The sequence below is a fragment of the Vicia villosa genome, linkage group LG5 (assembly GCF_029867415.1).
Source record: "Vicia villosa cultivar HV-30 ecotype Madison, WI linkage group LG5, Vvil1.0, whole genome shotgun sequence".
NCBI classification, from domain to species: Eukaryota; Viridiplantae; Streptophyta; class Magnoliopsida; order Fabales; family Fabaceae; genus Vicia; species Vicia villosa.
The window spans coordinates 108,131,380-108,158,380 of record NC_081184.1 but is presented as its reverse complement, the minus strand read 5'-3'; the positions used below and the strand labels follow the sequence as shown (position 1 = coordinate 108,158,380).

The 27,001-nt window shown below is 35.9% G+C and overlaps 2 protein-coding genes across 2 annotated transcripts; one reads left to right on the top strand and one right to left on the bottom strand.

The window, feature by feature from the left end:
- Positions 1-11,474: 11,474 nt before the first annotated feature.
- On the top strand, positions 11,475-14,737 carry LOC131601974 (ras-related protein RABE1c-like). The gene is made up of 9 exons (XM_058873910.1): positions 11,475-11,660; positions 11,868-11,979; positions 12,311-12,383; positions 12,473-12,573; positions 12,671-12,736; positions 12,840-12,937; positions 14,011-14,073; positions 14,159-14,251; positions 14,343-14,737. The coding sequence occupies exons 2-9, from the start codon at positions 11,907-11,909 to the stop codon at positions 14,418-14,420; spliced, it is 645 nt and encodes a 214-aa protein (XP_058729893.1). The 5' UTR covers positions 11,475-11,660; positions 11,868-11,906; the 3' UTR covers positions 14,421-14,737.
- Positions 14,738-22,949: 8,212 nt separating this feature from the next.
- Positions 22,950-26,609, bottom strand: LOC131601973 (uncharacterized). The gene is made up of 6 exons (XM_058873909.1): positions 26,392-26,609; positions 26,209-26,275; positions 23,950-25,005; positions 23,806-23,871; positions 23,503-23,701; positions 22,950-23,378 (listed from the first exon to the last, which is right to left on the bottom strand). Exons 2-6 carry the CDS (start codon positions 26,209-26,211, stop codon positions 23,314-23,316), a joined length of 1,389 nt encoding a protein of 462 aa, XP_058729892.1. The 5' UTR covers positions 26,212-26,275; positions 26,392-26,609; the 3' UTR covers positions 22,950-23,313.
- Between the last annotated feature and the right edge of the window lie 392 nt (positions 26,610-27,001).

The following is a 27,001-nucleotide window of genomic DNA, read 5'->3' as shown; positions in this document are numbered from 1 at the left end:
ATATCTCGTGTTCTTTCTATCATGCTTCAACAACTCCGCTCTAGAATTTGGCTTCGACAATATTTACTTTTGGTGTAGTTATTGCCAAAATTATTGTGAGATGAGTTTGCATTGGTTGACATTCAGTTCCACCTCATGTTCACCAGTAGATGATTCAATCACCATATCTAGATTGTTGAAATTGGATTATTAATCTTCAAATCAACCCATTTGAATACCTCTTTGTTCCACCACTTAAGTTTATTTTTAACAACTTGAATATTTTCCTTTAGAATAAATGTATTCCTACCTCTTACCATGAAATATTTCCATATATCTTCCATAAATGGAATAAATTCTCTATGTTTAAACCATCCCTTGTTTATCATAATTATTTTGTCCACTAGTTGACTTCAGAGCACTTAATCCATATTGGGCAATATGTCTCTATATCCCACATGTTTCCTAATCGAATTGCATAAGTCAATAATTCCTTCTAATAATAGTAACATGTCCATTCTGATAATTTCCTTACAATATTGACTAAACCAAGTAAATTTCCTTCATACCATTAGAATATCAACAAGTCTCGTGTTATCTATGAAATTTCTGAACTCATTTATCACAACTCACATACTTGAATTGCATACCCCATTTCTTTCCTGTCTTGCTACTATTGTGTTAACATCACCACATACACACTATTCACATCCCATGTTGTCGTGTCTAATATCCATAAACTCCCTCCATATTCCATGCTTACCTAGAATGTTAAAGGAGCGTATATATTTACAATAATTAAGAGGATTACTTTAAATTTTATCATCACCCATACATAACCATTACTAACAAAGTAGTATAGTGAAACAAGAGACCTTGATTTCCAAGTTATCAACAGATTTCAAGACATACCATAAGATGATTTTGTGATACATTATACCAACGTCTTTCTCAAAATTGCCTAAACCCATCTAAGATCATTTGCTTGTAGCAAACAGACATTGAAATGACATGTTCCTCATAAATGACCTAATCACCTTTTCTTCACACTGTCACCCCATCCTATAATATTATAAGATAATAAATTAATGATTGACCTATTTTTATGCTCCTTCCTTGCTTTCCCATTCTGATCACTCTCCTCCATCATACGAATCACTTAGATTTGTTCACCATCATCATTGTATCCCACCGCCCCCATTTCATTTGCTTTGTTTCAGACTTTTGTCGCCGCGTCTAATTTCACGTCTTCTCCAAAATGAATTGTTACACCAATTTATGTCAAAGTCAATTAGCAATTTAAAACATATGATGGTTCCCTCATAAAACTTTGTTGAATTTCTGGATGAAGATAAATATATGGAATTTAGGGTTTTTGAAGCGTTTTTTGTCTCCTTTTTATTTCAAGTTGGAAGTAGGAGTTGTTCGCTGCACAATAGTGTCTCTCATGAGTGTATGGTGTGAATTTTTTTAAATAACCAATTTTTTTTTTAAAAAATTCAGAAATAACCAACATTTCAAAATAATTACGCAAATAACCATTTTTTTGCTAAAAATACACGTTGTCGTCAGGGGGGTGGCGACAACACTTACCTTTCAATGTAGTCGCCATTGGGCCTGGCGAAGATGTGTAAGAAATGGGTGTTGCCGCCACCCCCTGGCGACAACACCTCCCTTATATTTTTTTTCCCGATTTTCTTTACCTATTATTTTTTACTATTTTGTTAGTTAGAAAAATAATATAAATAAAAAACAAGTACCAAATACATTAATCATTAATCATAATAATAAAAAAGTACATTAAAATTTAAAAAAGTACCAAATACATTAATCAAAATAATAAAATTTCTAATGACCTAGCGTGGACCCTGGTACGATCTGCACGCAGGATGTCTAATAACTCGTGTAGAAGGCTCACGAGTTGGTAGTGCTCCCCTATTCCTATGACGCCCCCTCTATTTGGTTCCTCTTGTGTTTGGGTCAACGGCCCCTCAATGCACTCCGGGTCTACAAAATCTGGGAGCCGTCCTTGACCTCTAGAATTCCCGCTATAGAAAAGGCGGGTGCCCGCAAGGCCTTCAAAGCTTTGTCTTGGTGGGTTGAAATTTCTCCTGGTGGGTGCGGCCTCGAAGTTTGATCTTTGGTAGTTGGTGGTGGAATCAGGTTGGTTAAAATACATTGGTTGTGGTGGTGTATTGAAGTTCAATGGTTGGTTGGGGTATTGTGATGTTTGTTGGTCGAATGAGCTGTATGGCGGGTATTCTTCTTGTATGCCTATGTCGGGGGTAAGTGGTGGTGATATGGAAGAGCCCCCCACATTGATATCTTGGAAGCGTAGGTGGCGGGGTTGAGTTTGTGGTTGAGTTTGAATTGGTTATTGTTGGTGTTGTTGTTGTTGTTGTTGGTAAATAGGTTGTTGTTGGTTTATTGGTTGTTGTTGGTAATTTGGTGGTTATTGTTGTTGGTGATTTTGTTGGAAATTTGGTGGTGGTTGTTGTTGTTGGAAATTTGGTGGTGGTTGTTGTTGTTGGAAATTTTGTTGTTGTTGTTGTTGTTGCTGGAAAATTTGTGGTTGCTGTTGTTGTTGTTGGAAATATGGTTGTTGTGCTGGCGGGTCTGCCAAATAGAAAGGGTCAGACACAAACATTTCAGGATTTGTGACCGTTCTGTACCAGTCGATATATTCAGCCGTTGGTTTCATTTCGGTCGGCACCACAGGAAAATGTAGGATAGTGATGGAACGACGAGCCCATATTTTACGGTGCTCTTTAGCGAATGTCTTCCAATTTTTTGTGTACCACTGTTGGCTGACCTTTTGCAGATGCCAAGGTTCCAAACACTCAGGGGGTCAGGGATACTTTGATGCATGCCAAATTGGAGCTTCACACGGTCACTTTGGTGCATCTCCACAGTGGTGAACCGTATGATAAGTGATTTTGCCGTCCAAATAGCCGCCTCTGTAGGGTCGGGTTCATGGCCCAATTCCAAGTACGGTTTCCAAATAAACTGCAACGAAAAAAATTAATTACAAATTATAGAAGATAGTTTATTTTACAAATATAGTTAGAAAATGGAAAGTTTTAGTGGTATTACATCTTGGGGTCGAAGTCGATCCAAGAGTTGGCGGTAAAAAATTATTTTGTTTACAGGCGTTTTGGTGTAATCCAACCCAGTTGCATTAAACCTAAACACATCTAAAAATAAAAATCAATATAGTTACAATTAATAATAGAATAAATACACTAAATAAAATAAGATCATTAAATTACCTTGACGCGTAAGGGAAGATGTATATGTGCGGGTTTTCAGGGGCTAATACCAGCATTCTCCACCATCCACATGCTTGTAGCAAGAATACACATCCATAGAATGTACAACTATCATTTGTTGCATTTTTGCACAAGGAGCTGTAGAGGTAAGCCAACACTGCAGAACCCCAACTATACGTCTTAATTTCATCAATGTCCTCAAGCAGAGACAAGTACATAAAATTGACACTATTCCCCGTGCCTTCGGGAAATAGAAACTTACCAAATAATAACATAATATACATCCTAGCTTTATATAGTTTATTTTCTTCGCTAGAAAACTGATCCAACGCAAGTGCGTCATAACATTGTTGAAGGGCCGCAAGCTTAATACCTTGGCCCCTACCTCTTTCTTGGCCCTCACCCTCAATTAAATCTACACCCAAAATTTCCACGCATAGAGCATTGGGTTGTTGGACATTTCCAAACACTGCTTTTCCATTTGTTAAGAGACCCAATAACATGTACACGTCCTCTAGCGTGACAATACATTCACCCGTTGGAAGGTGAAAAGTATGAGTCTCGGGCTTCCAACGCTCACACAATGCTAATATAAATTTAGTATCAATTTTGGTATGTACTAAATTCATTACGTACCCGAATCCCGCACAGTCAATATAAGACACAATCTAAGGGTCGGGAGCATCCGTCGGTTTTGCACGGGTCTGAAATCTTATGAAATCCTATAAAAAATATTAAACCATAAGTATCTGATTACCTTAATAAATAAATAAATTAAATTTATTAAACTTAAACTTACGTATTCGGCAATGTTTGAAATGTTTCCTCGATGCTCTTAACCCATAGTTAGAAGAGACATGTTTGCAGGAGTTATAGACTATTTACTCTGATGAAAATTGTTTGGTGATGATGAAAATGAACAAGAATGTGCACCTATTTATAACCAAAGACACATAATAAAAACATATAAATAAGTTTGACAAGACAAGTGCATGCAATGGTTGGATTTCGTACTCAAAGTAAGTCGCCACCCCCTTTGGCGACAACACTTAAAAATCAATTGATGTCGCCACCCCCCTTGGCGACTACTCTCTAATTTCAATGTTGTCGCCACCTAGGTTGGCGACTTCCTCCATGCGTAGGTGTCACATGCATGGGCCAGTCTGCATGCATGCAAACGTGTAAGACTAGTGTGTAAGAGATTCCCTTAGTACGTAGATGGCATGCATAAGTCTTGTCAAGGTTAATTCTTGCATGTATTATTTCCACTACCTAATGTCTTGCATGCATTCAAATGGTTTCTTGCATGTATTATTTATACACCACTTCTCACAAATATTTTGACACACATTCATCAACAACTTCATTTTATTGAACAAATATTTCTACATTCAAAAGTATGGCATCCACCCCACAATACAAAGTTCGGGCTCACATGAATGGTGAGACCTACCAATGCGACACAAACGATTTTCTATTCCAAAACACAAATTCCACACGTTTTTCTCTAAACAGAAAAGCGAATTTCGCGTATCTACAAAAAAAATCGAGTCCAAAATTAGAGAACTAGTCTCTCAATTTTTTTACCAACAACTGTATGTTCAACCTAAAAACTCGGTCAGGTTTTATCAAACACAGATACAGCCTGACATAGAGGTTCATAACATGTTCCTTAACTATGAGTATTATGGTTATGATTATCTGGAGCTGTACATAGTGATTGAACAAATTGTTCCGTCACAAAATATGAAGTCACATGTTATTGATCCCGTTGTTAATGACGAACAACAATCCGAAGATGTCGTCGATGAAGAAACTGAAGTAGAAGATGTGGTTGATGAGTTGGTGAACTGTGATTCTGAAGATGAAGATTAAGTTCTAGTACCCGATGCGCATGCATATTCACCTCCTGCGCACTTCACAACACTTAATTTGGGGGAGGATGAGCCATCGTCTGACATGTTCTACAACCCATATATGAGGTCATACGAGGAGTTAAAAGAGGGTGACACATTCCGTTCAAAGGAAGATTGTATGCTAGCTATAAAAAACAGGCACTTAGCAAACTTTGTTGATTTCAAAGTTGATCGCTTAAATCCAGAAAGAGTCACTATTTTGTGCAGAAACCCGGAGTGTGGGTACAGACTTAAGGCATCATTTAGGAATAAAGTTAATACTTGGGTGATACGTTCGTTTTCTCAAGCCCACACTTGCGTTAACACAAATATGGCGCAAGATCATCGGAAACTAAGTCATGACATGATATGTCATACCATAATACCTCTCGTCGAAGCTGACCCATCACTGAAGGTGAAGACGATTATTTCCCATTATGTTTCTGTGTTTAAATATAGATCGTCGTACAGAAAGGCTTGGTTAGCGAAGCAGAAGGCAATTGAAATAGTATACGGCAACTGGGAGGAATCCTACCAATAACTTCCTTGCTACTTGGCTGCACTTCAATTATATTCACCTGGGACGGTTACTATATTGGAGACACTGCAAGCACAATCCCAAGACGGTACCCCTCTCGAAGGTAATGGAATCTTCCATAGACTTTTTTGGGCGTTTTGAATATGCATCATCGGATTTGGTTTTTGCAAGCCGATTATTCTAATTGATGGAACCTGGTTGTATGGGAAATACAAAGGAACATTGTTGATGACAGTCGCGCAAGATGGAAACAACAATATTTTTCCAATAGCCTTTGCTCTGGTAGAAGGAGAAACAACTGCTGCTTGGAGTTTCTTTCTGAAGAACCTCCGAGCTAGAGTTGCTCCACAACCTGATCTTTGTTTGATTTCAAACAGGAACGCTTCTATTGACAGCGCATACAACAATCCGGTAAATGGATGGCACGATCCCCCGTCTAAGCATGTCTACTGTATTAGGCATATCGCACAAAATTTTATGCGAGAGATCAAAGATAAAATTTTGAAGAACCATTTGGTGAACGCGGGGTATGCCTTAAACCAACCTGGATTTCAATACTACCACCGTGAAATAGCTTTGTCAAATCCAGAGCGGGGAGGTGGATTGACAGCATTGACAGAGCGAGATGGACTAGGTCATACGATGATGGGGCAAGGTGGGGCCACATGACTACAAATCTTGTGGAATCAATGAACGACGTTTTCAAGGGCATACGAAACCTACCTGTAACGGCTTGGCACAATGGTAGCAATGGAGACATATTGGCCTGTGTACGAGGGGGAAACAGTTTGGCACAATGATTTAATGCGCCGGAATAAAAGCGATCGACCAAACTGAAAGCGTATTAGAACCGAAATGGACACCACTGAAAAAATGCAGAGGAAGTGTAGTATATGTCGTGAGGTAGGACGTAATAAGAACAAGTGTCCCAATCGTGGATCTAGTTCCACAACATAGTTTTTAGGTTCAATGCTATTTGTAATTTATTTTACCAATGAAATGGACTTTTTTTCATTAGTTAGATGAGTTACAGCACACATGACAAATAAAATAAACTAGGATTAGAAATAAAATTTTAACTAAAAGCAACAGTTTAAAAGACAACACTATGACTAAAACAACAACACAACAAACAATTAAAATCTAAGAAATTACAACGGTTAAAACAATGTCATCTGTTCCATCCATTATTTGTTCAGTATCAAGGTCGGTTTTCACATCAATCCACCAACGTATCGTATCTCCGGTCATAAGCGACACCCTATTTCTAAGCCTCTGGATCCTTTTGATTTCTTCCCCGGGACTATACTCCCCTTCTAACTGTGACATCAGAGTCCGCTTCAGGTTGTTGAAGTCGCGGATGTTCCAAAACATAACCGACATAGGGGGTTTGACCGGAGAATAAATAACATGCCCATAACATCTTTTGTATTCCGGTGCCGGCACGAGACGGCTGAATGAAGTTCGCTGCCATGACTCCGGCCTTATGCGAGACATGAACAATAATGTGCAATGATAATGGAAAAATTGGTGGAGAAAATAATTAATCATGATGGAGGAATGGGCTGCTATTTATAGGCAAAAAAATGCACACAAGTGTTGTCGCCACCCAAGGAGGCGACCGGGGCCCACGCATGCAGTTAAAAATAATTATATAAAAAAATTTGAAAAAAAAAATATAAGGGAGGTGTTGTCGCCAGGGGGTGGCGACAACACCTATTTTTTGTACATCTTCGCCAGGCCCAATGGCGACTACATTGAAAGGTAAGTGTTGTCGTTACCCCCCAGGCGACAACGTGTATTTTTAGTAAAAAAATGGCTATTTGCGTAATTATTTTGAAATGTTGGTTGTTTCTGAATTTTTTTAAAAAAAATTGGTTATTTAAAAAAAAATTCGTATGGTGTGGTAGTGTTTGCATGTTTAGGTCTAGTTGAGAAAATGATCCTTTGAGATACTTTTTCAACTTGGGATACTTTTATAATTGGACCTCCATGTTATGGGTTATCGTTATTCATATTTTGGACTTTGGATGAATGCATTGTAGGTCCAGTTTCCTCTTGGTTGAGTCCTTCATCCACCAAAAGTATACCTTTGCTAATATCTTCACACCCCCTTACTTTCATGGATTGCTATTGAGTCATTTTGGACTTTAGATCCCAAGATTGATATAAGTCCGTTCAATGTATTGTTCACCTCGTTCTCCCAATTTTCCTCTTCGACATTATTCATCATTAATAATTCTTTATTCTCATCCTCGATAGGTGGTGTCATTTCATGATTATTTTCCTCCACTATTGCTTTGTCATTAGTTTCCTCCACAAAAAACATGATAAACATACATTAAAAAAACATAAAAATATTCCTTATTTCCAATATCAACACAAACATATAACACTAAAACAACATAAAACCATAAATCCTCCCCTAGTGATAGGTCGATGATCCAGATCAACTTGTTTCTTCTTACAATATGGTTATGTGTAATCATAAACCAAAACTAACAAATCAAAAATAGAAACATAAAAGATTGACTGATCAAAGAACATCACAACCTTTGATAGACCCTTGAACACCTTCAATGATTCTTCATGGAAACCGATGAAATCTTGAACACCTTCAATGATTCTTCATGGAAACCGATGAAATCTTGAACACCTTCAGCTATTCTTCATCGAATCCCATAAAATAAAAAAAGCATAAATTGCAACCGGAACATTAAAAAGTTAAAAAACTCTAAACATGAACACTGAAAAGTAACCATAAACATAACCTAGATAACCAACTCTAAACATGAATCCAACACAAAATTGAAATATATGAAGAAGGTGAAGATGGAAGAAATTTTTTTAGGGTTATGGAAAAACTTGAGTAAGGTTTGGTTTGTCATTGAAGACAGAGATGAAGAAGCGGAAGATTTCAAATTTTTAGGGGGAATTGAAAAAGGATGAGAGACATGTGAGACATTTCAATGTAGTGTGATGTTTGGAAAAATTTGTATGACACTTTCTGAAAACACAACAGTGAAAATTGAGTTAATTTTGAATATATGAGAGTTGGTTGGCAAAAGTAAATATTAGACAAATAATGCCCCTATTTCGGACACATGGTATATGGTGGTTGGCAAATGAAAAAAAGTTAAAAAATTATAGGAATCAAACTAGTTGAATAGTAAAGTTGGTTCAGTTTTAAATATTTTGGACCAAAAACTGCCCCAAATTTAAAAAATAAATTTAAATAATCATGTTTAAAAAAAATTACAAAAAAAATTATATTTTGGAAATAATTACCTAGGTGACCATGTTTTGGGGGGTGCCCTACACATAGGAGTCACCCCATGGCGCCTAAGAGTAAAAAATTATACTTATGCACCACCCCCATGGTTCCAATGTGCAAGCCCAAAATGGGCTGTCATGTGGGGTGGCGCCAATGCCCATTTGTATTTTTTAAAAAAATTTTAAAGTTTATTTTTTATATAAAATTAAGTATTAAATAAATAATTAGAAATACAGAAATATATATTAATGATAAAAGATGCATTATAAATTATTTACAAAATATTACAAATATTCTAATGCCTATGGTCACTGTAACGACCGCCAGTTCCGCTGGGGTAGTTGTCGACCCTTACCCCTTTGAGGTTCTTGTTGTGTTTGGGTAGGTGGGCCTTGGAATAGCCCCTCCATGCGCTCGTTGTCCACGTGCTCTTTGATTCTAGTTGTGTTCGCTCTTGTGGAAGGTGAAACTGCTGGGGGTTGGAGTTTCTTTCTCATAAATCTCCGGACATATGTTGCTCCCCAACCCATGCTTTGTTTGATTTCAGATAAGCATGCTTCCATCGAGAGTGCGTACAACAATCCAGTAAACGGTTGGCACGAACCACCTTCAACGCATGTCTACTATATTCAATATATTGCGCAAAATTTCATGCGGGAGATTAAGGATAAGGTTCTTCGGAAGACTCTTGTCAATGCTGGATATGCATTAACTCAACCAACATTTCAACATTATCGACGTGAAATCATATTGTCAAATCCGGATGCAGGCAAATGGATAGATAATCTAGAGTCTAGACAGAGAGAAATGGACTAGGGCTTACGATAATGAGCAACAATGGGGGCACATGACTACAAATCTTGTGGAGTCAATGAGCGGTGTTTTTAAGGGCATCATACACCTTCCAATTACTACCTTGGTGAGATCAACCTACTTTAGGATGGCTTTGCCTTTCGCAAGAAGAGGTGAGCGGTGGAGTGCAGTTTCAAGATCGGGACAACCGTTCAACGAAAGTTGCATGAAATTTATGAAAGAACAATCAGCCAAAGCCAACAACCATCATGTTACAACTTTCGACCTATTCAACCGCACCTTCAGTGTCAAAGAAACAATTGACCATAATGAGGGCCTGCCGAGACAAGAGTACAGGGTTCTGTTGGAAAAAGGGTGGTGCGAGTGCAAAAAGTTTCAAGCCTTTCGCATGCATTGCTCCCATGTCATAGTAGCATGTTCATATGCCCACCGAGATGTCTTAGCACTCTTATTTCCCGTTTACAAGACCGACACCTTGCTCGGAGTATACAACAATGCATTTCCAGTGATGGCAAAGGAGGATTACTGGTCTGCGTATGAAGGAGAGGTAGTTTGGCATAATGAAAACATGCGGCGAAAGAAAAAGGGTCGACCCAACAACACCCGTATCAGAACCGAAATGGATGATCATGAAAAAATGGTAAGAAAGTGTAGCATTTGCCGTTAAGTCGGCACAATAAGAATAATTGTCCTAATCGTGGAGCAACCTCCACCAACCAATAATTGTATGTCATGTATTTGTACTGTCTTTTATGAAATCAACTAGTCTTTCTTTATTCCTGAAACATATTGGCGTTACAACGCAACTCTAAACAACAACAACACAAATGTAAATTAACTACATTAAAACAAGTACAGTTTCACGCTATCATAACCATCAAAACGATGTCATCTGTGTCATGCATCATGGTCATGACATCAACATCGTTCTTAACTTCAACCCACCAATGTTCGGTTTTTCCCGTGATAATTGACATCCTCGTTCTCTGCCTCTAGATTCGTTTGATGCTTTCACCAGCTTCGTACTCCCCGTCTAACCAGCACAACAACGACCTCTTCAGATGGTCTATGGAATGAATGTTCCAAAATTTCATTTTAATCAGAGGTTTCACAGCTGAGTAAAACACATGACCATCTCTCTTAAAAATAGGCAAATCCGCCATGACGAAAAAAAATCAAAGAGAATGTGAAAAAACGGTGGAAAATGAAGGGGAATTTGGGGTATATTTATAAAAAATACCCTAACACATTGGAGCCACCCCATATGGCTCTTATGTAAAAAATATGTACATAGGCGCCACAAAGGAGAAACCCTAATTTTGCCTTCCACATTAGCGCCACCTGGAGTGGCACATTCATACAATTTTTCAACTATGACGCCATGGGGTGGCTCCTATGTGTAGGACTCCCCCCAAACCTGGTTATCCAAATAATTTTTTATCAAAAATCCTGATTCTTTTGGTATTTTTTATTTTAAACATGACTATTCTAAAATTTCCCCCAAATTTAATGATGTGTCAAATAAAAACTAAAAGGCAATATTTGAATTATCCAAAACAACAATTTTTTTATATTACAGATATATAATAAGAACATGGTATTATCTTTTTTATTATTTTATTTTATACGACTTTTTCTAAATTTTTGTGACATACAAGTAGTAAAAAGAAAGTGTATAAGGTATTCATTTATAGCACTTGCTAATAAATGAGAAACGATCAAATTCTTGTTTGCAAGTCTGTATCTGGCTGCATAGGGAGAACAATTGCTGGCATGACCTTGCACATATTCACAAAGCAACAATAAAGTTAGAGAGAGAAACAAGAGCGAGAGTGAAGAAGACCTACACACAGCACAATTATAGGAGAGACAGCTTCATAGTACAATACAAGGTTATAATCACCTCTGTCTTTTCTTCTCTTCTCGTCAATCCTAATTATTATTTTTTTATTTATTTTTTATTTTTATTTTTCCAAAAACTAAGCACCGTTATTTTCTCTCTAAAATCTCCATGTTCCTTTACTCTTGAACTTTGGAGGAGATCCACTTCTCTCTCCCACTTCTCTCTCTCACACCATCTTTCAATTTTTTTCATACAGAAAAAAACAACACCATTTTCGTTACATTCTTTCGTTTTCATGGCTGCTCCACCGGCAAGGGCTCGTGCCGATTACGATTACCTCATCAAGCTTCTCTTGATCGGCGATAGCGGTAAATATATTTTATTCCTCCTTCTTTATAATGGTTTTTTAGTTTAGATTTGTTTCAAATTTGAAATTTTAATCTAGTTTGATTTGACCCAACATTTCTATCATTGTTTGTGTTATGAAGAGGTTGTTTTGTAAATTGGTGTTGACTTTTTATGTGATCCGTTTGTGATTTGTTTAATTCACATAATTGAGTCTTCTAAATGAATCTGAGTTATCTCGAGATATTAGTCTCTGCAGTTGCGTGCAGACATACTTTGTTTTACAAATATTGGGGTAATTAGGTTTGTTTTGTGTGAAACATACCTTGGTTTATATTTATATGTTTTTTGCAGGTGTTGGAAAGAGTTGTCTTCTTTTGCGGTTTTCTGATGGCTCTTTCACAACCAGTTTCATCACTACTATAGGGTATGATTTTACGGTTTAGTAAGTAAAAAATACGGAGTTTTGTTTGCTGGAGGTTTCTTTAACATCACATGCATATTTTTATAATGCAGCATTGATTTTAAGATAAGAACCATAGAGCTTGATGGCAAAAGGATCAAGCTCCAAATCTGGGATACCGCAGGGCAGGAGCGGTTTCGGACAATTACAACCGGTAAGGTTTATGATTGTTGAATATTGATGAATGTTTGGCTGTTGGCATCTGGATTGTAGCACTTACTGGCCTTTTGTAAAATCTTTGTTTTTTGCAGCTTACTATCGTGGTGCTATGGGGATATTGCTTGTCTATGATGTTACAGATGAAGCATCGTTTAACAGTAATGCTCCTTAATGTTGCTTTAGTTTGAATTATATTGATTTGTGCAAAACTTAAAATTTCATTTCATATTGGGATATTCACTTAGCTTATGGTAATTTCAGATATCAGGAATTGGATTCGCAACATTGAGCAACATGCTTCGGATAATGTTAACAAAATACTGGTAGGGAACAAAGCAGACATGGACGAAAGCAAAAGGGTATGCAAACTTTGTTGGCAATGTTTAATGATGCTTTATATTATTTTTCTCCTGCTTGTTCCGTTTTCTCCCCCTTCCCATGCTCCTTAACAAACCCTCTGGGTCCTCTCTTTCTATTTGCGAGTGGAGTTACATGACTAAATCAAATATCTTCGTAACACAAAATTGATTTTGAACAAAATGAGCTATAAATCTAAAAGCTCATAGGCTTGAAAAAGAAACCTTTACAATTGTCAAATGTACTCTGATAATGGTATATGCCAACTTACTGATCGGTTGAATTGCATCATTGAGGATGTGAAAGAAACCATGTTACCGTTAGAGAAGTAAAGACTTTTGTTGACGGGTTGCATGAGGTTTGAAGAGGGTTGAATTCTGATCTAATATCATCAATTTAGTCCCTAATGTATCTCTCTCTAAGTTATAGCCCCTAAAGTATGCAACACAACTAGTCCTTAAAGTATATATCAGTCAATTTAGTCCTTGCGATGAAGATGTTAGAGATTGAATTGCAGATTTTCATATACTTTATGTAGCACCGACACCTTTGAAAATAGGCGGGTTTGTGTCTGTGTCGGACACTGACACTCGTGATTACGTTCAATTTATTTATTTTTTTCAAATTTCTTACCGGTATCGATATGTCAGTGCCGGTATCGTGCCTGTGTCCGTGTGTCATATTTATTAATTTTATAATACGTTGGGGACTAAATTGCAGAAAGAGTGCATGGTGTTGGGAGAGTTGGCAAGATGACTCTCTCAAAAAAAGAATCCGAGTTTGATTCTTGGAGTCGCTTATTTGGGAGGTAGTCCAGTCTCAGTAAAAGACAAACCCGATAACCCGCTGTTGACTCAGATTAGTTTAATAGAGGGCTTAAGCCGTGGGGATACCTTGTGGTGCTTACTTAATTCGGTTAGTTAGCAACACATTCTTTTTAGAGAAAGACTGATACTTTATGGACTAATTTTTTGGTTTAATAAGTTAATCAATTACATCTGCAAGCCCCTTTTCCCGTATCTTTGTATGAATTCTAATCGTATCAGATTTGTGATGTTTGTGATTTTCTTTTTAGGCTGTGCCAACGTCCAAAGGCCAAGCACTGGCTGATGAATATGGAATCAAATTCTTCGAAACCGTAAGTGATTTACCACATGAAAAAAGTGGAAACTTCCTTAAAATCTATGTTGCTATCTATGCTCATGAAAAATGCTCCATTGCAGAGTGCAAAGACAAATCTAAATGTGGAGGAAGTTTTCTTTTCCATAGCAAGAGACATAAAACAAAGGCTTGCTGACACCGACAACAAGGCCGAGGTAGTATCTTAACATCTTTCACCTGTTCCATGTCCCCGACTCTCTTTCTGACAAGTCGACTGAATGCGTCGTTATATTTTTTTTATTGCAGCCGACAACAATCAAAATCAACCAAGACTCTGCAGCAGGAGCTGGACAGGCTGCACAAAAGTCAGCATGTTGTGGTTGAAGATATACATTTTACAAGTTAGTTGGTGGTGGGAAGATTATTGAAGAAGAAATTACTTGTATGATAATCATGATGCTGACTTGTGGTTTTAACGATTTCATTGTGTCATTATTTATTAATTCTGTGCTTGATAAGTAGTTTTGGACTTATATTGAATCTAAAAACTGAATGTGATTGTGGTGAATGAATGTCTAACTAACTACATACATCTGTTTGGTTGGGATTGGGACATACCTGTTATTTCAATGTATAAACGTGCTTATCTATGGCGTGTAGTTGTGAGTTGATATACATATTTCGAAATTGTCTTATTTCAACTTGATTCAAAATAATATTATTAAGCTCATATTTATGTGTTTTTCTAAAATCTGGTTTGACTGATTTTTTTTATATTAAAAATTGAACCAAATTGCATATAGAAAATTTAGATTAAATTATAATTTTGATCTCTAATTTTAGAAGGAAAAACAATGTTTCATTCATTCTCTTTCAATCTTCTTCATCCTTCTTAAGAAGCAGATTAAAGAAAAAAACAAATTACTCTCCCCTCTATCTCTTTCTCAAATGAAAAAAAAAACTTAAATTTGATGAGTTTCTCCCAAAGTTGTTGCATTATTTGCCATTGTTTCTTGAGAATTACTTAGAGCACCCTATGCCTTCTTTTAGAGGTTTTTAGCGAAATTTTCAAAATACTCCCCAAATTTGAATATGTATTTTGAATTTACCACATCACATATTTTTTTTTGAGAGGTTTACTTATATGAATTTCAGAAACAATTTTTTTTTTCTTTTCAAAATTAAGAGAGTTTCACGTATGCATCTCTGAGTCAATTCCATAATTTAAGTTCAAGGGGTTTTGGGATATGCATATTCAAACCGGTTTGAAGTATATATTTAGAAGGGGGTTTTGGAATATGCATATCCGAACCGGTTTGAAGTATATATTTAGGGCGGACAAAACCCCTCATACTTCATGTTCTTTGAACTCTCTCTATTCCATTCATAAAATCTCTGAATCCTTTAATTTGAGCAAGTTACTGAAGCGAGCTTTTTCGATACTTAGACAGAATAAGTGTTACCAAAGCAAGTGTTTCTTCTACCCATTTCAACAAGTTTTTAAAAGCTCCGATTTTGAGTAAGTTTTTTCGAATCATTTGTTGTACATTGCATGTATGTAATATGTAGTTTATTATCATTTAAAATCATTAGATAGAAGTTTAATTTGGAAAATGTGGTTGTTTGGATCTTTATTTAAACTCTATGGGGGCATTAAGGGCAAGAACACGCACATGTTCATCCATGACTGTTCGTAGGCGTGTTCGGATGTGCATATCTGAAATCCCCTTTGAGGAGTTTTCGGACATGCCAATCCGAAATGTTGTCTGAGTTTTTTTCTTTCATATTTGTTTCATTACCCGAGTGTTTTTTAATTAATGCTATTTTTTCAAGAATATGGCTGAGAACGTTAGATTGAGACATGGCAGGTCAAGCCCGACAGCATCTGCTCGGCGTGAGAGAGCTGAGCAGTCTAGAAGGGCCTCGAGGAGTCGTCTGGCTGATGCGTCCTCGTCTCGGGATCACGGGGATAATGAGCAAGAACCTGAGGATGAACATGTTCAAGCACATGCTGCTCCTAATACGCATGCTGCTCCTGATACGCATGTTGCATAGCTACGTGCAACAACGAGGCAGGCTGCCGAAAGGTCTGTCTAGGAGTACCCCGGAGGCCCTATGACATCTCCCTTTTGATATATTAGGACATTCATGCCCCTCCACATATTTGGGCAGAAGAAGTATTTTTTTTTTTTTACAATTTTTCATCCAATGTTTCACACACAAATATGTTAACGACTAACATTGATATTAATTTTTATTTTTACAGGAAAGGCCAGTCCTAAAGTCCGTGAATCACACGCGGAAAATATTTGATCTTGTTCAGTCTCGGAAAGATTGGTTCAGGGAGGCCGTCCTTGGCTCCGAACTTGTCAGACTATGTTGTTCCGGTTATGAGACTATCAACCACGCCATGCAGGGGGCATTTTGCGAGAGATGACACAAGGAAACCTCATCTTTCCACCTTCATGTTAGGGAAATGACGATGTCATTAAATGACGTCGCATGCATGCTACACCTTCCTATTAAAGGGAGGTTACTTAACCACTCTCAAATCAGTCGTAACAATGCGATTGAATGGATGGTCGAATATCCGAGAGCTCAACTAGAACACGCTTTTAACCAGTATGCATCAACTAATGGAGCTCATGTCAAGTTCTACTTCCTGGCGGCATTATATGAAGAGCACCCGAATGCGGCAGAAGCATCCGCAAGCCAGGACAATGATTTTTTTATTCAGTACCACCGTGCTTGTGCTTTACGGTGTTACTTCATCTTCTTGGTTGGCACATCCATTTTTGTGGACAAAAGTGCAACCTACGTGGATGTTGCATACCTCCAAGACTTCTTTGATTTGAATTCAGTTAGCGAGTGAAACTAAGGGGCCGGTTGTTTGGTATACATATACCAAAAGTTGAATAAAGCTTCTAACTAGAGGACAAGGCAGTTGACGGGCTCTTGCACACTACTGACGGTACTCTTCATTCCAACTATTAATTTTAATTTAGTTTTAATATTTTGTTCTTACATAGATCTTATTTGTTTGTCAGGGATGAATCATTTTCCACTTCCAACGCATTCATGGTTTCTACTTTGATGAGGACTATCGCGAAAAGCTACCGCGGGCTTCCATGTACCTCTTACAAAGAGGGAATAATGTTGTGTTGCCATTCTAGGTGTATCTTGGTTGGAATTTTCACGATGGCATCAAGTGGATTCCTTACGAGGATCACATGGAGATGACCCCCTTCGACCCCATCTCATTATACTTAGGGTGACTGGCATGTGGGAGTAACATTATGGTCAGGTATCTTCTTGAGCGATGCATGTGACATTTCGGCTATGTGCAGATCATCCCCAAATCTCCCTTTCAGGCTGTTCCTAACACAATTATCCGTTAGAATCTCGATGACATCTTTCAGAATTGGGAGCGTTTTATGGTACCAGAGGAGTATCAGATGATGCTAACATCAAGTTGTTGGCATTGTGCGGAGGGATACGTGACATGGTTCTACAGAGTGTCACACCCTTTCATGACACAAGACGATCATGGTCGTCCATCTAGGTCAGCTCATGAGGAGATATTAGAGAATCAGCATACCCAGGATGACCATGCCATTGATGTCTTGTCGATTTGTTAGCGTATACAGTTTCTTGGACAAGAAGCTTTGAACTTAGGAGTGATTGAGAGAGGCGGTCCTGAAGCGGTGGCCATTTTAGAAAGGATGGTTAACGAGGCTTCGAGTGTTGCGGGATACAAGATGCAAATGAGGGGTCAGGGGGTTAGGATAAGGCATACACAGTTGTCGACGCATTAATTTTACATTTCGTACTTTCTGGACAATATTTGTATTATTTTTCACTATATCAAAACAATACTACCTACCTTCATTGTGTTTGTTTTATTGTTTTCTGTTTGTGTGTTTATTAACAGTTTAACCAAATTACGGATCAAACCGACATTGATTCTTTTCAAAAAAAGTAAAAAACAATTATGTTTATGTCAACCATTTTGTCCAGCAATGTTTTCAGATATGCGTATCCAAAACGTATTTGGGTGTTTTCGGATATGCATATTCGAACTAATTTTTCTAAAATTCCTTGTGGCTCGTTTGGAGATACATCTCTAAAGGACAATTTAGGGTTTTTCAGAGATGTGGTACACTATAAAAATCCATTAAAAAATTATCTTGTTTCTTATTCATCCCTTATGTAGTATTTCTCCAATAATTCTTGTTTATCACATATGAATAGATAAAATGAAATAGAAAAACAATCGAAGAAGCCTCAAATGAATGGGATATAAATAAGGAAACAAAAGAAAGAAAAGATATGAAATTGCATTAGAGGAAACAAATAGGAAAAGGAAACAATTCCTCCGATAGTTCTTGTTTGAATGAATATAAATAATGAAACAAAAGAAAGAAAAGATATGATATTGCAAGGAAAGAGAAGCAAAAGTTGGAAGGTAAAATAGTATAGGGTGGTAAAACGGGTATGATCTGTCGAGCATGTACGTTTTGCATGCACTTTTTGCTGGGATCAAAGTTTTAAGCATACATCTCTAATATGTTTATTCCGTTTTGGCTGCAATTTTTTGTGGAAGGGTCAAAGTTTTAGGCCAACATCTCTAATATGTTTGTTCTGTCTTGTACAATTTTTTTGCAGACTTTTGTGGGTTTTGGCATTGACATTAATATGAAAATTTGCAATTTTTAATCTTAAAAAGTGCAATGTCCGCGGATCTGTCCCATTCCACACTCATTCTTTTGCGAAACAGAACAAAATTTTAGACCCACACTTTCAACAAAGCATGCTCTATTCCGTTATATATTTTCTTTTTAATTTTTACAGGGCGAACTTAAACGGAACTTAAACGAGACATACATGCTCGTTTGTCACTTTGATCTAATTTTAATTTAATTGTAAAGGAAAAGTTTAGTCACAAAGGCGGACACATATAAGACAAAAGTTTGGATGACTTTGTATTCAGTGATTTTGTTTCTATCTCTCTAAATCAAACATTATCTCTTATCAAAATAATTTTATTTTAATCACATGTATCTTCTCTTTATACTAAAGTCATCAAAGTTATCCAATTCATTTCCTTCTACTTCTTTCATTTTGTTCTGGATTGGTTTATGTTGTTCTTGTTTTGGTGTTGGTGGTTTTGTTTTTGGTTTGGTGTTAGTTCGAATTTTATCCTTGATTAGGCAGGCCCGATAAATTGATGATGAAGAGAAGGTGAGTTCGAAGTTGATACAAGGTGGAAAAAGTCGACGATAGTTACAGAATAAGGTTGTCATAAAAGAAGAAGAAGAAAGGTTGAACAAGAATGAAAATGTTTGGAAAAAGAATTGAGTGAGTTTCACATATGAAATTTAAGATTCTTAATTATTTTTTTAAACTTATTTTTTAATTTGTTATTATTTTATAACTAATGACAAGTCATTCATCAATCCACATGTGTAACGCCCTATATTTTCTATTTATTAATTTAATTAGAATTTAAATTAATTATTTGGATTATTTGGCATTTAATTGGATTTAATTGGATTAAATTGAGAAATAGAGCTATTGGGCCAAGTGTGATGTTAGTAAAGAGTAGGCCTTTTACTAAATTAAAATCTATTTTCATAAAAATAAGGAATTGAGGGAAAAAGAAAAATAGATGTGAAAGAGGAGCAGAAGAGTAGAAGAGCTGATACGTGAAAGAGGAACAGAAGAAGAAGAGGGCTAATCAAGATCTTTTGCTAAGGTAAGGGGGGACTCTCCGATTAACTTCTCTTATCGTATCTTATGTGATAATGCTGATTAGGCATATTATTTAGATCAATTGGATTGTATGTTTAGGTTTTGGGGTTTTGGGAGATTTAGGTTGTTTTTGTTGAATTGATGAAATTGATGAGTTGATGAATGGTTTTAGTGTTAGATGACCTCTAAAATGTGTTATAATTGTAGTATGTTATGTTATTTGATGATATCTGTTATGGTGCGATTAGATTGGGAGACGAAAGATGTCAAAATCGCAGAAAAATTCTGTGTAAACGCAGCGTGCGTCGACCTATGAAACTCATGTGTTGACCTATAGGTTCCCAAAAGACCAGCATGAGTCGACTCATGGGTCTACTTGAGCAAACCCGAGGGGGATAGAAAATTCTATGCGCCGACCTATGGAACTTGTGCGTCGACTCACAACATTTAAATTTTTTAATTTAACAAATTTTTCGAAGGCCATAACTTTCAAACCGTATGTCCGTTTTTAGTGCCGTTTCGAGCATGATAAACCTTATGAGATAACTTATGTGTTTAAATGATGAAATGAGGTGTAAATTTAATTAATTTTGAATCATGATTTTATTGCTTGATGAATGATGTATTGTACATATATGTGATGAGATGTGACAATACATGCTATGTTTTAAACCGGATTCATATGATGATTTGTTTGATTGTGTGATGGAGCTTATGAGATATTTCATGTGATGATATGAATATGATGTGAATATTTTGTTTGTTTGATGGATGATATATTGTTGACATATATGATGAGATATGACAATATGAGATGTGTTGAATGATGTGAATACATGTATAATCTTATTATTGATTATGATGATGATTGGTGTAAATACATGTATGTTCTGTAATGATGGTGATGATGATTTATTTGTGATGAATGATGCTGATACATATACATGCTTGATAATGATGATGATGATGGTAAGAGATGAGACGATGATGTTCATCGGATCGACGATGTTATAAGTATGTTGTATATGTTTGCATTCATTCATAATCATATGTTGAGGACTGAATCCAGATGATGTTGTGGATTCAGTGAAGGGCATAATTCCCATTGTGTGGAGTTTGTGCTGGCAGGGCGTATCTTGATAATGTTGGATCGGTCGGTGAGTTATTCCCATTGAAGATGTTGGTTCCACATGCATAGTGTCAGTTCATTCATATCCATGATTTCATAACATGATTGAATGTGTTTCAGTGTTATGAATTGATGATGTGTTGGTTGTGTGTTGTTGAATTGTCTGAATGTGATACAATTGGGTGAATAATATAAATATGATGTGTTATTATGTACGATGCAATAATATTTGTTAATTGCGATGAGACTCACTCTTACATGTTGTCATTTTCAGATTGAGGATAACGACTTTTACGACTTGGTGAGGATTAGCCCATGAGTCAGTGCGTTTAGTATAGTATCGGTGTCATGCTCTGATATTGTAACACTGGGGAACGCTAGTCTAGAGTCTATGAGGATACTCTATTCTGTTGTTATTGTATTAAATTTGTGGGATATCGCATAGATGATGTTATGCTTGTCTGTATGATGAATATTCTGATGTGTAGAAACATGATTATGATAATGTGATGATTTGTTTCTAAGTGTAGCATGACAAATGACTTATGGATAAATTGGTTTAAATTGAATTGTGGCACCCTTGTTTTTATGTTTTACTCTGAATTTTTATATAATTACCGCGGGGTTTAGAAGGGTGTTACAACATGGATTGTTCTACATCCAAATCATTAGACTTTTTTTTTTTGCAACATAGTGTAGAAGAAAACTGTTTATAAAATAGATGATTGATTTTGTAAATTGACTAAAATAAAAAGATTAAATTGTAATTTAACCTAAATTTTAATATTTTTTATCAATTATTTCCTAGTTAATTTTGAATTATTTAATGATATTTATACTATTCAATTTAATTTTAACCATTTCATGTGTTTAAAAAATAATCAGTTTTCATCAATCTTGATTTATTCATTTTCATCAAACATTAATGATAATTAGAATACACCAAAATACAATAAAAATAATTTGATAATATCATAGGAGTACTATTTTTGATAATATCATGGGAGTACTATTTTTTATAGAGTTGTAAGAATACAATTGTAATTTTTTGTTGTTGTCAAGTCTCAAACTAAGTACCCAAGATTGAAGTGTAAGTTTACAACTAAGGCACTGACGATACAATTGTAATTTAAAAAGTCAAAAACTAATTCAAATTAAACTACATTTAATTAAATTAGATTGGTTTAGATTATCTTTTATGGGAGTCATCAGGTTCACCTAAAACGCCAAGCAAACAAACTATTTATGATCCTCTTAAGAACAAAAGCCCAAGCAAATGGCAACTATCTACGATCTCTCAAGAATCCATCAACCCATAAAGTATCAATACAATATTCTTTATATCACATGATATTGGGCCAGTTTGTTTCAGCTTTAAAAAAATAGATTTTTTCTTTGTATTTTTTAAAATAGATTTTCCAAAACCGTTTTTCAAAATATTACAAGTTTTTTTATATTCGTTTTTTTAAAATGAAACACTAATTTTGACATCCTAAAACATAAACCTAGAGTAATGAACACCAAAACTTAGTCAAAATCGCAATTTTTTCAAAAAGTTGTATTTCAAAAATAATTTTTATGAAAATCTATTTGACATAACTTCAAAATTAAGTGATTTTTTGAAATTTTGATATCCAAATTTTTTCTCCATAAATAAATAAAATACCTAAAATCACATTTTAAGAATAATTATTCAAACAAAATTTTCATTTGAAGCTTTTATCAAAAGTTTCTTTGTAAATTTTTTTTTTCACAAAATTTTGTAACACTAAAAATCATTTTTAAAAAAAGCCAAAACAAACAGGCCCGTTATTTGAGCCATCCAAACCAACCGAAACACATTTTGATTTTATTTTTAGCTTAGATGGTTTTATTTCTTCAAAACTGATCCAAGCACCACATTCATGCCTAATTCAACCAAAATGAACAAACGCACAGGCATACAGAGTAACTCTTTATGATCCTCTCGAGAACAAACGCTCAAACAAGCAGAAACTATCTACGAACCTCTCAAGAATCCATCAACCCATAAGGAACTAATAAAATATTCAAGTGAATTTTCCTTGTGTAATTTTGAATACAAATAAAAAAGTTACATGACACTACTCAGGAGTCCAGTTCCCCGAAATTATTAAGTTTTGCTCCTTCGGTCACCCAAGAACATCAGCTTTCTCGAAACTATACTCGGCCATTTTGCCAGTAAAAGCCCCTAATCCCAATTATTTGGACAAAAGTTACATAAAGTTACCAATCTTTTAAGCAATGCCACTAAGGTACACAAAGCACCAAAGGCCACGGAGCTAAACAAAGTTACAAGAAAAATACTGAAAACTGATGTATCTTGCTATTCACACTAGAAGATAACCTATGTTAAGTTTGCAAAAAGGTGGCTGAGACTTAGAGGTTGCGTCTTTCATTTCCATAAATACGCTGAAGCTCGCGTGTTGCTGCTTGAAATGATTCTGAAGACCATTTTGCACGAGTTAAAAAATGAGATTAGTGACATACCAAATAATAAAACTCGTCTTTATCTTGCAGAAGTTAGTTAGTTTTTGTTTAAAGTGCAGGGGTCAGGAATTTCTTTACCTTTCCAAATGCGAAATGCCTTCTGATTAATTGGTGCACCGAAAATAGTTTGAATTGTGTCAAACAATGAACTCTCCGGAGAATTCCTCAATTCCTGTACTATTTGATAAATGGTCTTCCCATTCTCGAAATAAATATGATTGTTTGGATGTTTTGTTTTGCAACCGGCATGCCTTTCAAACTCATAAGCATTGAGACCCTAATAATATAACGCATCAATCAATAAGTAATCTATAGGTTTTATGAAATTTGAAAACCTTTATTAAGGTGTCGGGTCAGAGTGTATACCAAGGAATTACTAACCTTAGAATAGTTACATGACTGACACCCACAAAGATAGGTAGAGCCTTTTATAATCCCACGAAGTTCCTTCATTCACAGGAATATAGCTTATAAAGTAGCATTTCAAACCATATGAAATAATCGACAACAAAGACCAAACCTTACCTCTCGCGCCACTGAGACATACTTCACAGGAACACCATCAAGCATACCAGTAGATATCAGGCTCCTGACATTAGTTGGGAAGGTGGTGGGAGATTCTTTCCTTTTGATATCTTGTTTATTCTTGGTCACAGATTCAGGCTTTATTGTTGCCACCGAAGGAGTAGTTTCAACTACACCGGAATTTGATGCATCCAACTCTTTCTCATAGGCTGTTGTTGACACATGAACTGATGATTGATTATATAATTGTTCATAGTCTGTAGTAGCCCTGCCCACAGAGATATCACTCCGTTCATCTGGGAACCCACCAAAAGAAATTATATTTTTGTCCTCTTTATTACAGGACTCACCCATTGATAGGACTGTGTTATCTCCTTTGCCAAAGGGGGTACCAAACGATCTTATATGGGCATCCCCTCTGCCATAGGTGAGTCCCAGTAAAGCAGCATTGCCATCCTTGTCAAAGTCTTGCCCTATTGACCCAGATCTCGTCTCAATTTCCCCATTATAGGCTTGATGTAGATCACTCTTACTCTGCCTATCAAAGTCATGTCCCTCTGGAGCTTGTACAATGTCGAAATCCTTAACTTGATTTATTTTGACTTTCTTGATTCCCCCAAAAGTCATACATGGTTCAGAATCTTCGGCAGAATGAGATATAGACAAGCCAAAAGATGCACCATCTCCATAATGATTGGAGATCAAATTTGACCTCACATTAGAATCATCAGCAGAAACATAAGTATTCTTTTCAGAGAAATTGATGGGCCTAGTTTCAGATCCAAATAACCGATCAATAAATTGGTTTGGGACTGAATTGAAATTATGATTGTTTTCCCACGGAGTAAAATTTACATTTGAAAATCCTGAACTAGATCTTTCATTTGCATCTTCTATTGCTTGCTTCTTGTTTGGCAAATAATCCCCTTCAGTTGCATCAATTAACCATTGATGAGATCGTTTTGGTTCAGTTTTGGAAGGATTATCAAATACCGGCTCTCTGTCACTAACATGTCCAGACCCTTTTACCATCCAGAATCCCTTGTTTTGTAAAGACTGCATAAAAAATAAAATAAATCAACACTGCTTCATATACATCTCTACATCTAAAATAAATTTAATTTATATATTCATTTCATTCAATCAATCAAACTGGCATATGATAAAGGAGGCTAATTTTAAAAATGGCAAAATGGTGCTATAAGTTTCCCAACATGGCAGAATATAGGGGGAAAGGGCGGCCTATTATTGCATTCTATAAAATACAAGGGGAAGGGTGATTTATTATAAATAAACCATTGCGTGAATTTCACAAGTGATTCTTTTTTATAGGTAATTGGGTTATCTTAGGCAATGATAAGTTAATTACGGTAGTACTATGCGATTATAGCCCTACTAGTATGGATAGGTGAAGTTCTTAATGATTGCTCTTTCAAGTTCCATAATGCCCTGTGGGCTATAGAAGAAGGGTTTGGTAAGTAGAAACGGGATAAAACTTGTTTTTTGGTCAAACATTATTCCAATAATTTTCACATTTCCTTCGATAAATTCTAGAGTCTCAACCTAATGAATCCCAGTTGTATAGTTGAATGCTACCTAGCATCCCCAACCTCTTTTCTTTACTCTTCCGTGCTTTTATTACATGTCCATTAGTATTACAACTTTGCTTATTCACCCTTGGCGTGGATGAAGTACTCTTTTGCATGGTCTAATGTGGTTGATACAAGAGCATATGATATAGGAAGTAGGACCGTGACAATCAAAGATTGAAAAAGAAACAAAAAAGAAGAAGATAAACTTAAGTTTGGGTTGTGTCACAACTAGTTTTATTACAAGTTGCTAAGATTCTATAGACTAAACATTAAGTCTAAAAACGGGATTAAAATGGTTTAAATATACCTCCTACAATTTACTTATCCCTCAAGTTTGAGCATCCTAATCAATTAAGAAATTCACAGACTTCCTAACTAGCTCATTTAAAAGTAGCTTTATAACACAAACCATTTTCCTTTAAGCCCCTATTTTAATTGTGTATCTAACAGAAGCATGGTATATTTATGAACCACAAACACCTCTAAGAGCAGGCGTGTCACGTCTCACACGGGTCAGGGTCCGACACTTGTATGACACCGTACATGTAATTAGAAAACAAGGGATTGGATTCAAACAAATATATAGTTCGATCTACATCTACATGTACTTTATCATATTACCAACCATTGAACCCTCAATAAACCTCATGATAAGATAGTTAAATACCATTTGCTTCAACTCATGCAGGTGAAAAATCCACTATATATTTGTTGACTTCAAGTGATAAATTTCCCTGCAACAACAAACAACAGAATTAAAAACTAACGAATGCATCCAGCAATGGAATTGAATTCACCAAACAAAATCCCTAGAAACTCAATTCAAATAAAAAATCAAATTCAACATTACATTAGCCAATATTTGAGCTCAAGGTAAAAATCTGATAGCAGAAAGCTACAGGAACGTTTCACGATCTGCACCCTCAGCGATAGTCGGAACCCTAACCGGAGGATATTTACGACGGCGGTGAAGTCAGAACCCTATTGAATGTGTGAGGAGCACTCGATCTTTTCCTCATCTAGGCGATGATAGGATGAAACTGAATTGAGCAGATCTCGTGGTTGGGTTTCTTAATGATGTACACGTGTGTTTGTTGAATGAATCTGGACCCTTGGTTTTGTGTAAGAGATTTGTAGACATCTTAGTGGTTGGTATTGGCGAAACTACGTGAGGATTGAGGAGAATTGTCCACATAAATTGAATTTTTATTTTGATATAAAAATGGTATATGGGAACAAAAATTATTGTCAATTTAAATATTTTTAGATACGAAAATTTACTATTTATTTAAATATTTTTTTAAATGATAATTAAACATAAATAAAATTTGTATACATTTTTATATATAAAAAATAAAATTTATAATCCAAATTTTTTTATTTATATTTTGTTTTTGATTTAAAATAAATATAATATATAAACAAATGTCCGTATTAAATCAGAACCCGTACTCGTGCGT

Excerpts from the sequence above, each read along its gene's own strand:
- LOC131601973 (XM_058873909.1), bottom strand. Across the intron at positions 23,872-23,949 it reads ATGTCTCAGTGGCGCGAGAG|GAACTTCGTGGGATTATAAA; the intron begins GTAAGGTTTGGT and ends CTGTGAATGAAG. Across the intron at positions 23,379-23,502 it reads GGCATTTCGCATTTGGAAAG|AATCATTTCAAGCAGCAACA; the intron begins GTAAAGAAATTC and ends AATGGTCTTCAG.
- LOC131601974 (XM_058873910.1), top strand. The coding sequence starts at position 11,907 with ATGGCTGCTCCACCGGCAAGGGCTCGTGCCGATTACGATTACCTCATC. Across the intron at positions 14,074-14,158 it reads GAATCAAATTCTTCGAAACC|AGTGCAAAGACAAATCTAAA; the intron begins GTAAGTGATTTA and ends GCTCCATTGCAG. Across the intron at positions 14,252-14,342 it reads ACACCGACAACAAGGCCGAG|CCGACAACAATCAAAATCAA; the intron begins GTAGTATCTTAA and ends TTTTTATTGCAG.